The following is a 15,381-nucleotide window of genomic DNA, read 5'->3' as shown; positions in this document are numbered from 1 at the left end:
AAAGACTATTTTTTTGTTTCTTTTATCCTTCTTGATAAATTGTGAATGTAAATTTGAATTTTTGTTTTAATTCATTTTTACTCTTTACTTTTCATTTCCCAAAAAAATGTTTACTGTTTAGTTGCCAAAATGTTTTGTTTAAAAAAAAATTTTCAGTGTCAAAAATCTCAAATTAAAATAAAATCAAAGAATTGAAAACCGTGCCTCTCGAAAGTGACGACAACCAGACAGTCAAAAAAAGACCGTTGCGACGATAGTTAAAATTCCTTGAAAAAACATGGAACACAGTTCTGTGAAGGTAGTACAACATCTAGAAGACAAGAGGTCGGTACATTACCGTTGTTATTGTCAGCAAAAGAGATGCGAGACTGATACTGGTAACTATCTGGAAGCTGATAGCGAAGAGGACGCTATTAATCGTATTGAAACAGTGAAGACACGTGAATCACTTCAACGAATCAATGATGATAAAGATGATAATAGTGATATAACAAGTGTCTATTCAGCCTATGAAATTGTGACTGCAGTTTGCCGATGCATTAATTGTCCTTTGAAATTCTTGTGTAAGTGTAAAGTCTTGTAAAACCAGGCGACACAAAACCCTAAAAACCAAAGTGCTGGCACACCGATTCAATGTTATTTGAGTCACTCATACGCCCCGCTGCGTACACATGTATGTATGTGTTCATGTACTTATGAAGCGCACCCTATCTATACAGTTTGGGCAACTTGTGTGTGAGTATTGAAATGTATTATAAGCAGAATCAGGCAACTTCCTAATCGACAATTTGAATTACATTGCGAAAGACTATTTTTTTGTTTCTTTTATCCTTCTTGATAAATTGTGAATGTAAATTTGAATTTTGGTTTTAATTCATTTTTACTCTTTACTTTTCATTTCCCAAAAAAATGTTTACTGTTTAGTTGCCAAAATGTTTTGTTTAAAAAAAAATTTTCAGTGTCAAAAATCTCAAATTAAAATAAAATCAAAGAATTGAAAACCGTGCCTCTCGAAAGTGACGACGACCAGACAGTCAAAAAAAGACCGTTGCGACGATAGTTAAAATTCCTTGAAAAAACATGGAACACAGTTCTGTAAAGGTAGTACAACATCGACAAAGCTAGCGCCAATATTGAAAGCGTCTTTCATAAAGCTTTAAAAATGGTTTGTTGAGGTTTGTTCATAATTTTCGGCTGAAAAAAAAACAAACAAATATATTTCAAATGTTTTTTAAGTAAATTACTACCATTTTTCACAAAAGAGAAAGTGAAAATTCTACCACAATACCACAACCGATTCTCCCTTTTCCATTCATTCGCGGTGCCTACTTTTTCCTCCAAATATGCTTAATGTTGTAAATATTTTCGCTTTTTCGAATTTTTATTCATGACATTTATTTTTTAAAGATAATTCCTTTCAAATGTTGACTGCAACTGCGCTGTAATTCGGCCATCTGTAAACACCAATTTAGAGTCACTCGCTGGAGGACTTCGGTAGGTATCTCGCGAATAACTTTAGTAATGTTGGCTTCCAATACCTCAATCGAATCTGGTTTATTCACAAATAAAAGTCCAAAGGTATGATATCTAACGATAAATTGTTCACCGAAGCCAAGACGCAGTAAAGCCACTATTTCACGGGCTGTATGGCAAGTAGCGCCGCCTTGTTAGAACCAAATATTGTGGAAATCACGGGCTTCAATTACTTTTTCACCAAAAAATATTTCATCATGATACGAAGTCGTTCGCCAGTCTCTTCTTTGAAGAAATATGGGCGGCGGATTTGTCCAGCCCATAGATTGTAGTTGTTGTTGTTGTAGCAGCATAAATATTCCCCATACACTTACGGGGAATGCTGCTGAAGTCATAGTCCTTGGCCGGATATAAAGGGCTGTTCCGGTTACGTAGAATTGACTGTCGTGGCAACGTCCAGCCCATGGGTCGTACCAAACGGTTGTTTTCAATAGATATAATGGCTGTTCTTGAAAGACTTCGGGTTGCTCTTCAGCCCAAATATGGCAATTTTGCTTATTGACGTAGCCATTAACCCAAGAATGGCCTTCTTCGATGAACACCATAAGTTGGCCTGAGCGCGCTATGAACACTTCACAGAGCGTCGATTTTCGTAATACAATTCCACGATTCGTAAACGTTGTTGAGGCGTAATAAGACTCTCCATGCTGAAATGTTAATGAATACTGGAAAAATGAGGTATTTAGTTTGACTGTAGTCAAGCGTGATCTGTCAAAGAAACCCTAGTCGACAAAGTACCCCCTATCTCCTCACTCTTTTTTTCAATCGCGGAAATAGCATAGGTAGAAGTGGACCAACTCACTTAGACCGTTGCCAATCCATTGAAAAAAAGAAAAAAGTAAAATATGTACATATGTGTATGTTTCAGCAGGAAAAAGTTGCTTATATTTTGCACAATACTGTATATATATATCCAGGTTTACGATTGCACGCCTTCGTACACAACTGCATTTTATAGATACCAAAATGCGTTGCAGAATTGTGTCAGCTGTGTTCTTTCTCACTTCCCGTTTTTACCTTTTTCACACTCTCTGCTTTGCTTTACTTTTACTTACGAAACATCGAAAATGAAAATGAGACTGAAGTACTGTTATGTGCTCCGCTCGGTTTTGTCAAAGCAGGAGGTGTTCGTATTATCTCAGCGAGTTGCATTACATATGGCAGAGTAGCGAAAAGTATGGGCCAATTGCCAGCTTTTCATGGTCTTCAAGTGCGTACGTAAAACGTACCTACTCTGTATTTAATTTAAGAATTTAAGAAGTGCAAGAAGCAAGTGCAAACTTTAGCGAAATCATAAATTAAAAGTTTTCAAATTTCATTTTCATGGAAAATGTGCTCGTCTTCACAGGAATACGAGCTGTTCGAGGATTACGTTTTGACGGCGCACTATTTGCGTAAATGGAATGCATTGATTTTGAAAGGTATTGCAATCAATGAAAAGTGGAGATGTGCGTGGGTGTGTGTGAAAGTTAAGCTAAATATGCGTCCTTGGTGGTAACAGTTTTGCATTTAAACGGTGATGAGTGCTCGTAGCTGTGTGGCTTATTTTTTTTGTGTATTTTTATTTTCGTTATTATCAGATAAATTCACGTGTGTCCTTGGACATGTTTGGACCACATAAAATTAAATATGAATATTTTAAAATCATTTGATATCTTCTGAAATACAGTTTCAAATCCTACTTCCATTTCCCCAATGCACATTACAGCAGGTTGAATGAAAAGTGTCACTATCCATGATTTTAACCAATTTCGAAAATTAGGGGAACACCATTACAATTTGAAAGTTTTAGGAAGTCGAATGAAAAGAATTATTTATTTTTGACAGATGTTAAGCAGACATTTTACTAAAATTAGCAAATTTTCGCCTATACCTTTTCCAAACGTGTTTCAGAAAAACTAAAACCTAATATATTTCAGAAAAACACAATTGTATTTCATAGGAGGCCAAGTGAGATTCAGAAATATCGAAACGTATTTCAAAAAAACTCAAACGAGATTCAGAAAAATCGAAATATATTTCAGAAAAACTCAAATGTATATCTGTTGCCTTAAACATTTAAAAGTACATATTCCGAGTCAGTAAAAAGCTCAGGGATTGTGGCTGACGGTGTTTTCTTTTTACGAGGAAATGTTGCTCTTCCACGGTGTACAATGTTGCACTCAGCCAAGCCAGGGTCTCTGCAGTAGAACAATGTTAGACTTACAAGATTCGCTCTTTATCTATAGTGAAAATATGAGGGGAATTTTAGCTGTTACGTCACGGGGATTCGACAGCCGATTTCTGCCCGCTCATTGCACATGTATTCAGACACTCGTCTAATCAGTCGTTCAGACAGCAATCAGTAACATGAGTGAAGTCTGTGTTGATTTTCTCTGTATATCACCAACACAATCCATAACCCCTGTTACATCAGCCAATCAGCTGATTGTTTCAAATTCGAAAGCATGGTGAAAATAATTTTGCAGGTGTGGCCACTATCAGACTGTTAACCGGCTCACAGCGAATTTGACAGAATCTGTTGATAGGCTGACGAAACAGAGGGTGTGTTTACAATCAAATTGAGATTGTATTGGTGATGACGAAAACAATTAACACATTCTCCTCTTATGATACTTCGTTGCAGTCTGAACAACAACTGATTGATCGAGTATGTGAATAAGTGGAAAGAAATTGGCTGCTAAGGTTCTCGTGACGTGGCAGCCGAAGTTGCTCGTACAACTTTGTTTTTCATCACAGCTATTGGCGAAGCCTGGCAAATCTATTATCCTTAGCTGAAATCCGGTTATGGTCTGACGTTGGCCACACCTCTGAAATCTTTTCAACATGCACTTAAACGTATAAAAATGCAAGTTTTTTTTGTCTACTCAGAAAAAGCACGAAGCAATACAAGTATATATGTATCTATCTTTGTTTGGTGCATGCAGTTTTAAGTAGTCAGCTGTTTTCCATGGTAATCAACTTCTCTAACAAAGTTTCTCAAAAGAGAAAATTTCCTTTCCTTGCCTTCGTTGAATACATAGTATTTTCGCCGAGTTACACGTATTTTAGAATCGGACACGAAAAAAATAGAGGGCAATGAATAGGCAACATTTTTGGGAGAAACGAAATTCCCAGAATTTAGTATTATTACAAATTATGTTTTAAACAAAAGTCGAGCGTCCTGCTCCTCATTATATATCGCTCAAACTGTTAGGTAAATAACTGTTGCTTTTCAAACTATTCCGCCTGAAAGTATGCATTAAAAATTATATACGTTTCCCGTTTTGAAATAAATATTTTGTGCACTTCACAATGAATAAGCAGCAATTAGTGGTGTTGTATCTTAGCCATAACCGTAACCATAGCAATCAGCTGTTCTGATCAAACATATGGGCACCACTGTAAACGACCGCACCATATCCATAACCATAAACCGTTAGTTTGGCCCCCTAACCGTAAGCAGCTGTTAACATTTGTTTGCTATTGTTATGGTTATGGTTACGGCTATGGCGTTATAGCTATGGCACCATTAATTGTAGGCTTAGGAATTTCATATGGAATTTTAATATAATTGATGGTATCTATTTATTAATTTTTAGTGGCATTATTTGCTCAAAATAGTTTGATCCCATAGTAGGACTAGCGATTCCTCGATATCTGTGCTTGCAAGTAAATACTCGATAATTTTTTCCGAAGAAAGTAATTTTTTTACTCGATGCTTTTTTCGAGTTTAGTATTTGATATCGAAATTTTTTTGCGGTATTGGCTATATGGCAGCGCTTTAACTATTATTCATCATAAATTCATTCCATCATATCAAAGTAGGCCATGAAATCGGTGCCAATTTGCCGTTATTTTTTCGTGTTTACTTTCTTTGTAACTTCTGCATGCAACTAACTTGAAAAAGTTGAGATATGGCAATACCTTCAATCAGGCCCGTGCGCAGACCCTAAGATTTAGGGGGGGCTCCAACTTTTGTTGCAGTCTGATATAACTTTGCTTGTGTTTATAAATTTATGACACAGTACACGCTTAAGTCACAGTTTTGGATATGATGAATCATTGATTGGTGATAAGGATAAATAATAATCACAAAAAGATTGAAATAAATTTATTATAATATGCTTTATAATAACTCATCAATGTTCTCATGCTTTATTCGTATATAATTTGATCATTTATGTTTCACAAGACTGTAGAGGATTTTTGGCATATGCTGGACAAATGAAATAACTTGACTTTGAAGCGCCCACCATCTATATAAAGTTATTTCTCAAAATTAAAAAAAAAAATGAAACTCGGTAATTACCGGAGAAAATTTGCTTGGTATAGAGTTGACTATTTGATGCCGACGCCGTCGTCTGCGTAGTTCACAATATTAACAATATGTTTCATTTATTTCTCGTTCTCTTTTATGAGTAAAATGGTACCACAACGGACGTTGCTTTACTTACCTTACAATATGTTTTTTTAAGTATGTACAGTTGCGAACACGAAAATAGTAGTACCAACAAAATATACAATCGGATTTTTCAAAAAAATATTAAGCTATGATGTGATTAGAAAGTTTTTATTATTATTTTGAAGTATATTTAAATAAATTTTATAACGAAAAACCAAAATTTGTTTAACAAAGGATAAAATTCAGGGTTAACATTAAAATATGATAGCAGTGGTCATATAAGTAAAATAAAGATTAAATTATAAAATAATTAAAGAAAAAATGCAATGACAAAGTTTGCAGATACAAAGTTGTAACTAATATTTAGTTGAGTTTCCCAAATTTTTTATAATGACACCACAACGGCGGGGCATTGAGTTCACCAATTGCTCACATCGCTGCATCGGAATCTTCAGCAACGCATCTTTAACAATTTCTCAAAGTTGCGATTGTTACTCGGTTTGGAATTGTGTACAGTACTTTTTAAGTTCCCCCTCAGACTTTCTATAGAATTGAGGTTGGGGTAGTGAGTTGTCCATTCCATAACATCAAATTTCATTTGCGCGAAATCAATTCTTGACCTTCCGACTCGTGAACCTCGGTTCATTATCTTGCTGGTAGACCCATTTTATTGGCATTTCCTCTCTGCAATACGGCAACATAACATTCTGCATTATTTCCACATAATTATTGGTGTCCATTATGCCATCAATTTTGTGTATAGGGCCTGCGCCATAATATGAGAAATATCCCACATCATTTAATGGTGTTTAGAGTGTATTGTGGTTGATTTTCGATGCCAAGTAGACCTCTAATATATAGTCGGGAACCCGTGCCATCATACAAAACAAGTTTAGGCTTTTCAGTCCATAAAACATTATGCCACATATCAGCTGTTCAGCTAGCATGTTTTTTTGCAAACTCTACACCTTTTGCCTTATGTTTTGGTGTCAGTAGTGGCCTTTTTCGTGAGCTTTGAGCTACTTATCCAACTTCCCATAGTCTTCTACGCACAGTCATGTCAGAATAATTTAAGTTCACGTCTTTTTTTAATTTGTATGGCTGACTTTCTGGGATTCCCTTTGGCGCACCTTAAATTCTGCGTTCGTCTTGCAGGGAAGTTTTTCGTTTTCATCCTCTTTTTTCCGGTTTGTCCACAGATTTGGTTGATTTTAGCTAAGCGCGAAAGAATATTTTGTATTTCTGTGTAAGATCTATATGCATGACACGCACCAAAATTAAAAAAATATAAATAAATAATAAAAAATCTTCTTTTCGTCTAAATGTTCTGTTCAAAATTTTATTATCACTTTAAGGGGGAACGCCACTGTGAAAATTCAAAAAAATTGATTTTTTTTTTCATAAATTCTTCGTATAACTACTCAAGAAGATGTGGTAAAAATTTTAAAGCGAAATTCGCTTTATTGCCGAGTCTATGTGCACTTAAGTGAGCGCCCGTCGGTTCGGCCTCGTAGCGCAACGTATTCTCGAAGGCCAATTAACCGATTTTAATTTTCTTTTTTTTTTCAAAATGTACGAAGCCGATTTTCAAAATTTTAAAAATAACTATCAAAATCAACTTGAAAATCAAAAAAATGGTGAAAAACACACATCGAAATTGAAATCACCACCATTTTGTCAAAAAAAAAAAAACAAAATGGCTACGTACAACGATAGCCACTGTTGTGTAGGTTAATAAAATGTTTGGTTTTTTGATTTCAGATGATTATTCATTGTTGTATCGCTGCCACCAGATGACGTCATTTTTTTAACTAGTTACGTTTATTTACATAAATTTGTCAATTATCAATATTTTTTAATAAAAATTTACATCAACATAGTTTAATACATATATGTATATTATAATAAATTGCCTTTTGTCCGATCCTCGAATAATCATTCCTACTTATAAAAAAATTCCCAAAAATCGACTATTTTTTTACCCCCCACAGTGGCGTTCCCCCTTAAAAAACTGTAGGCACTGCTTTTTCAATGTTGCACTTAAAAACGTAATTACGCCAATAAAGAACCGTTATTTACGTAGTTTCCAGATTTATTCAGTTAAACTCTACACATCTGAATTGGTATTGAAATTTTCTTTTGATTGATTTATAGGAAAAAAATGAATGAGTTCAAAATAACTGTTTAAGGGCATTGCTATTTTCATGCTCACAGCTGTATGTACATACATATGTAGATATTGCGCAATATAAGCAATTTGATGATACAAATCAACATTCAAGTATCAACCCTCAACTGCTTGTGCCTGCTTTAAACGCCAGTTAAAAATAGCAAAATATTAAAAAAGTTATGCATAAATTATGAAGAGTTCAATTAAAAATTCTTATATGGATACTCGTACAAACACATCAATAACCAATCCTCTTATACAGCGCATTCTTAGTTGGTTGAGTATACAAAAGTATAAAGGGTTTTCTAATAAGGGCGAGTCAATTATAATAATAAAATAAGAAACAATTATACGATATTAATGACATTTTTTTATTTCAAGATCCAATTTATAACAATAGAAAAAAATATGGCGTCATTGAGATGTATGCCGCATCTTCGTTTGGTGGTGCTGTCCCGAAAAGTTTAATTGTCAATGGCGCTGCTGCATTAATCTGCCTGAATTTGCACAGTGGTTTGGTGTATGTGGACTTTGAGGCCATTGGTCAAAGACAGCGTATTGGCATAGACCTGCAATTTCAGAAAATCGCATAAGAAATATTCTAAGGGGTTAAATAGCACAATATTCGTGGCCAATTCTCGTAGAGATAATAAAGTTTTTCATTTTCTTTTCATTTCATTCCATTCATCATCAGTAACTGAATAATAAACAACAGATTTGATAGACGTTGTCAAAACGATATGGCCGCCACAGGTTTTCAATGTCAACATCGAGTCGCCCTTGTTAGAAAACCCAATATATTCTTGTATGTCTGTATATTGCGAATGACAATCCCGCAACACCGGGATCATAGTATTTTTTAATTGTCGAAAATTCCGATTTACTTCAATTTATTTATAACTTTCTGGCCAATGTTTCTAAAACCGAACCTAAAATGTATAAATCTACAACTAGTTTCCGATTTAAGAATTGTTTGTTTGTGTTGTTTTGAATTAAATCTATTTATAATTAATTATCAGAAAAATATGTTAAAATGCTTCTAATTGTATTGCTGATTTAATAAAGTCATTTCCCGGTAAAAATGCCGAAATCTCGGGATTACATAAAAATATCCTAAATTTTGCCAGCAACAATTACCGTTATTAGCATCACTAAACCACATACACGGCAATTTTTCAATTGTTTTTGCACCCATCTATGTAGTTACCAGTCACTCGGCTGTTTGATTCCTTAGAACTAACTTAGTTGGTTAGTTCTATTTGATGGGTGCTCGAGAAAGTTGCCGTGATGTGTTGTTGGTGGTGGCAACATTTGCTACAATGTCCTGTGTCCACGACACATTTGCCACCCTGCCGGCGGTTGGCACGCACGGGCGGGTGCCGTGTTATGGTTCTGCGCACAAATTTAATTAGTGAATGGGTTTTCTTTAAAAAATATAATATAATTCCTTTAGTTTATACTTTATTAACTTTTTTTCTCTTTTTCGACTACTTACAGATGATCCCGCATTTAATGAAGTTGTGATCCAAGTGGAAGCGGCCATTGCGGCGGGCGTTATGCCAGAGCGTATCTATCAGGGCAGCAGTGGGTCATATTTTGTGAAGAACGCAGCAGGGGTAAGTGAAGTTAACGTAAAAAAATGTAATCTTTTGAAAACGATACCGCTTAATGAAACAAACCAGAGCGTGGCCGGCTAAGTTCAAACTTAGAGTTCCGTTATAAAAAACTTAAATGCTGTTAAAGAGGTGTATGCTTTTCGCAATACGCGTTGTGTAATTTGTTAGTTTAACTTTTTTAATTTGAGAAATTTAGAACGCCTGTTTTTAGAGTTCAAATGAGTTCCGCGTTTGTAAAATAATTTGAAGCAGTGTTTCTATGTACACAATCTAAAGGTAAAAAAATGACTGGCACATTTGCAGCAAAATATTTTAAATAAGTCGAAGACGTTCATAAATAAATGGGTGCAAAACGGTATACCGAAGTTAAAAACGTTGAGGAATTTGTCGGACGAGGTCCAAAAAAAGATCTCTCCAATGCAAGATCAGAAGATCATTGATGGTCTGTGACAAAACCGAATTTATCATTGGGTGAAACTGAAGCAGTTTTATTTTATGGAAAAGTGGTGATAATATATCCAAAGAGACGATTCGTGGATGCTTACGTGCAGAAGACGTCAACTTCCGCAGCACATTGAAAAAAAAAAACACTGCTGTCATTATTACACATTAAAAAAATACTTGCATGGGCTAAGGCAAATTCATAACGGAACAGGACAAACGTAACATTCACGGATCAATCTTTCTTTTGGGCAAATAATCGTTTATCATACGCCCCAAACTGTCACTCTCTGAGGATACATTGTCCTCCCACCTAAGGAGTTTTGCTTGTTAAGAAAGCTGCCGAGATGTTTTTTTAATATTTCCCATCATTGTTCAAGCGCTTCATTTCAAGACTTCCAGCAGGAAAGCGCTGTTACTGTCAAAATAACATACGACATCGTACATACGAGGGGTGCCTTTTATATGTCGGTATTAGAGAACAAAAACAAATTTTAATCATCGAAAATCACTTTATTGTTTTTCAAAATATTCTCCATGAAGATCTATATACTTTTGCATGCGTTTGAACCAATTGTCGAAGCACTTTTGCCACTCTGAATGAGGTACCAAAACATGCATTCTGAATGCCGCAACCTCTTCTTCAGGTGTCGAAAAACTTTGACCTCTCAGTTTGTTTTTTACGTACCGGAATAAAAAGAAGTCATTCGGTGCCAAGTCAGGACTATACGGCGGATGACTCATTAATTCTAATTCGATGTTTTGGGTGCTCAAAAATGCAGTTGTTTGAGCCGATGTGTGAGAGCTCGCATTGTCCTGGTGAAGAGTGATCGGTCTTTGGCGATTGGTTTTCCTAATTTCTTGGAAGGCAACTGGCAAACAAATGGTTGTGTACCACTCAGAATTTACTGATCTGTGTTGTTCTAGTGGTACGGTTGCGACATGTCCAGTTTCTCCGAAAAAACAGGCGACCATTTGCTTGGAAGTGCTTCGTGCGCGAACAACTTTTGTTGAATTTGGCTCATCTTGAAACACCCATACAGTCGACTGCTGTTTACTTTCGGGCTCATACGCGTAAATCCATGATTCATCACCTGTCACGATGTCATAGACGTGTTTCGAAGCCCCGCGCTCGTATTTTTTGAGCATTTCCTTCGACCAATCGACACGAGCCTTTTTTTGAGCGATTGACAAATTGTGTGGGATCCACAGTCAAATGTTTATGCAATATTGAATGTATGCTGGTCCCACTAATGCCTAAGATTGTCTCAATCTCACGATAGGTCACATGACGATCTTGCAATATCAGTTCGCGCACAGCATCAATGGTTTTCGGAACAACAACTGATTTTGGACGACCTTCACGAAATTCGTCTTGGAGTGAACTACGACCACGATTGAATTCACCATACCATCGATAAACACTGGTCCTTGATGGAGCTTCATCGCCAAAAAATGAATTAAGTTCATCCATGCAATGTTGCTGAGTTAATCCACGTCGAAAGTTGTAAAAAATAATCGCACGAAAATGTTCACGACTTAGTTCCATTTTTGGACCGAGATGAATCTTTTAAGTTACTGTAAACGTTTGAGTACGTAAAAGCCAAAAACTGTTGCCAGATTGCAACACCAGGGTTGCCAAATCCCGACATATAAAAGGCACCCTTCGTATGACCAAAAAAAGACAATATGGAAACCGAGAAGGTTTAACGTCACTTTCTATTTTAAAACATTTGAATTTAATATTTGGTCTCGTCTCCTATCGTATTAATTTGTCGTTTACTTATGAACCAGCAATTGAACTCCTATGTTCTTTTCTCGAATAGAGTGCCCCTTATTTTCATTTTCAGCAGTTTTTGCCCCACCGTCGTAGTTGAAATGATTTTCAAGCAATTTTCCATTGAGTTTTTTTCCATTATGTACATAAATTATGATTATAGGTATGTATGAATGTATGTGTGTATATATTATTTGAACATATTTGGCGTCTGTTTGTCTGCGTGGCTATCAGTTAGTTTTTGGCAGCTACGCTTACATATCAACTGCTTGTTGACAGCGGTCGCTACAGTAAATGACTTCTTTACGGGGAAATTCCATGATTGAGTTGGCTTTTGTGCGAATTTTTGGGAGCAAGTCAAACAACTTAACCCTTTAAATTCATTCCTTTTGTTTTTATTATTTCTTATCTAATTTGTATTATTTTTCTAGATTAAAATATTTTTGATTTGCTTCCAGAAAATCTTGGGTGTTTTCAAGCCGAAAGATGAGGAACCCTACGGACGACTGAACCCGAAATGGACCAAGTGGATGCATAAATTGTGCTGTCCTTGCTGCTTTGGGCGCGCCTGTCTGATACCGAATCAAGGGTAAATAAAATATTATATATAGATTTATATTTGTAGAATAAGAGGATTCACTTGCACGATGAAGTGTTCTAAATTCTTTCATTGTGTAACTATTTGAGGGGAAACCAGGGAACGGGAAGCGGGTTATAAGTAAGGGCACATAACTGAATGATGACTATTTACTAAGTGCTACTTTGGACTAAGTAGGCAATTGAGTAGTAAAATCCTTTCTCGACGGTCAAAACTAAAACTTTACAAGACTCTCATCGTGCACAGAAGACACAGATACAAACGCTCTGGCTCGGATAGTATTCGATGCGCTACCAGCTGGTGGTAGCAGAGGAAGAGGAAAATCTCCTCTGCGTTGGAAAGATCAGGTGGAGAAGGACTTAGCTTCACTTGATGTGTCCAAATGGTGGCGGTTCGCACGAGAAAGAAATGACTGGCGCCTTTGTTAAATTCGTCCAAAAGCGCGTAAGCGGTTATCGCGCCAATCAAGAAGAAGAAGAAATTAAAGCTCCTTATCTTCCGCACTACGTGGATGCTTAACGGATAATGCTCGGCTAGGACACCCACTAAAACCGAGAGTTGAGCCTTTTTTAGTTCAGGAGTTCCCTCGAGCGCCTCCCATTCGGAGGGATCTCGCAATCTCGCTAGTATAGTTCTTGCTCAGATTTAAAGTCATAGATCATTTATAGAAAGATAAACCGTTACATTGAAATATTTGTTTTAAAAAGCAGGACAGTCCAGTGACCCAGCTTGATACAAACGAGCAAGAAAGAATTGCAAGGGAATGGAAATCATTCTTACTTCTTTTAGGTTAAATCAGAATTATAGAATTTTTAAATATTCCTTGCACGCCATTAGATTATTTCCAAAAACCAATTTTTCATATATTTTCAGCTACTTGTCGGAGGCTGGCGCCAGCCTAGTAGATCGTAAACTAAATTTGAATATTGTACCAAAGACCCGCGTTGTACGGCTAGTCGCCGAGACTTTTAACTATGCACGCATTGATCGGCAAAAGGCGAAACTAAAGCGGCGCATCAAGGAACACTATCCGTCAGCGCATTTCAATCGCATGAGTTTGCCGCTTAAGGTAATTCTTAGTGAATCCCCAGCTATGAAAATTCCTAATCATTTCGTTCTTTTTCACCCCATCTAGACTGGTTCCTTTCAGCTTTTCGTTGAAGGCTACAAAGATGCTGACTATTGGTTGCGTCGCTTCGAACAAGAACCACTCAGTGTAAAACTTGGCGAATCATTTCAGCTACAATTCGAACGGCTCGTTGTACTCGACTACATTATTCGTAACACAGATCGTGGCAACGACAACTGGTTGATACGTTATGTGCGGCCTGCCGCCGAAGTGGGTGCTTCCAGCAAAGGCCTACGGTTCAGGTCAGTTGTTACACCTACCAAAGCAACCCCAGTTACAACAAATGAAGAGCAAGCGAGAGAAAAACAAGCGCTGCAAAGCAATGGTGGTATTGAAGTAGTTAAAAAATCGACGGGTGCACAACAAGCAGAAAATGAATTAGTGACGTCAGCGAAAACTGACGACATGAAACAAGATGTAACATTTGAGCAACATGAGGGGGATAGAAACAATCCATCTACTAGCAAAAATAGTGATGAGTCGGCGGAAGGTAAGATCTTGCTTGCGGCAATCGATAATGGGTTGGCCTTTCCATTCAAACATCCCGATTCGTGGCGTGCATATCCGTATCATTGGGCGTGGTTGCCGCAAGCGAAAGTGCCATTTAGTGAGAAGACGAAAAACCATGTGCTGCCATTATTGTCCGATATGAATTATGTGGAGGAAATTTGCACCGATTTATTTTACTTATTTCAGGTGTGTGTGTACATTTTTAAAGGCGAATTTGAAATAGGTAAATATTTATTTTGCTTTTTTCTTACTTTATGTTTGCAGCAAGATAAGGGCTTTGATAGACGGCTCTTCGAACGTCAAATGTCTGTGATGCGTGGTCAGATTTTGAATTTAACACAAGCGCTTAAAGATGGAAAATCGCCTGTGCAGTTGGTGCAGATGCCGGCGGTGGTGGTGGAAAGGTAAGACATACAGTTTTTTAGCCAACTTTTTTTATTTATTCCTTTATTATGGCACTTGGGAACATAGAGCTTCAATAAAATATATTATGTATATCTATTAACGGCTCTTCTCTTTGCGAGAAGTTTGGTTAACTCCTTCTAAATCTCGAAGGTTAGAATGCCTTCAGGTAATTTCTGGACGACCGGGTCGTCTTTGTCTTTGAGGGTGCCATTCCAACGCTGCTCTGCTTATGCTTTCCCTGTCCTGTGTGATTCGCAATGGACGAAGCTTCAGACCGGCCAAAACACTGCATTAAGGACCGCGACAGGATGTCTCCTGAAGTCACCTATACCAGGGCTTCTTAAACTTTTTTATATAGCGACCCCCTTCAAGCTTAGGAAATTTTAAACGACCCCCTCCTCCATATAATTAAATATATATTAACCGTAGATGTAGATGTAATATCGCACTATTTTACAATGTAAATAAATAAGGATTAAAGAATACGTACCCATTCATTTCACATATATATAATTGGAAACGTTGACGGGATATCGGTCGTAATAAAACACAATAAATAGAATGACATAAAACAATATATATATTTATTCAATAGAAAAAATAAACTGGCTGAAGTCCCAAAAATTTTCGGTTATGCAGTGGCCAGCACAAAGCTCTCACATGAACCCCATTGAGAATTTGTGGATTCTCGTAAAACAAAAGCTCGTACACTATAAACACCCGCCAAAAGGGATGAATGAGGTCTGGGAGCGAGTCCAGGATGCGTAGTACTCCATTTCGCCACAAACTGTGGCTAAATATATAGAAAGTATGCCAAA

General features: G+C 36.7%; 1 protein-coding gene across 4 annotated transcripts in view; it reads left to right on the top strand.

Annotated features, from left to right (window-relative positions):
- The window catches only part of LOC129250059 (phosphatidylinositol 4-kinase type 2-alpha), a 48,689-nt gene that overhangs the window by 24,570 nt on the left and 8,738 nt on the right, over positions 1–15,381 (top strand). Inside the window, exons 1-6 of one of the 4 annotated variants that reach the window (XM_054889707.1) lie at positions 111–563; positions 9,585–9,703; positions 12,380–12,510; positions 13,393–13,588; positions 13,655–14,344; positions 14,423–14,562. In XM_054889707.1, coding sequence (XP_054745682.1) covers positions 278–563; positions 9,585–9,703; positions 12,380–12,510; positions 13,393–13,588; positions 13,655–14,344; positions 14,423–14,562 — 1,562 coding nt within the window. In that variant the 5' untranslated portion in view covers positions 111–277. Of the gene's footprint in view, positions 1–110; positions 564–2,848; positions 2,955–9,458; positions 9,499–9,584; positions 9,704–12,379; positions 12,511–13,392; positions 13,589–13,654; positions 14,345–14,422; positions 14,563–15,381 lie in introns of those variants that run through there. The other 3 variants (XM_054889717.1, XM_054889710.1, XM_054889703.1) reach the window with 3 other exon arrangements.

This window comes from Anastrepha obliqua, chromosome 1 (assembly GCF_027943255.1).
Source record: "Anastrepha obliqua isolate idAnaObli1 chromosome 1, idAnaObli1_1.0, whole genome shotgun sequence".
Classification (NCBI taxonomy): Eukaryota; Metazoa; Arthropoda; class Insecta; order Diptera; family Tephritidae; genus Anastrepha; species Anastrepha obliqua.
This window is presented reverse-complemented; position numbering and strand designations above follow the sequence as displayed.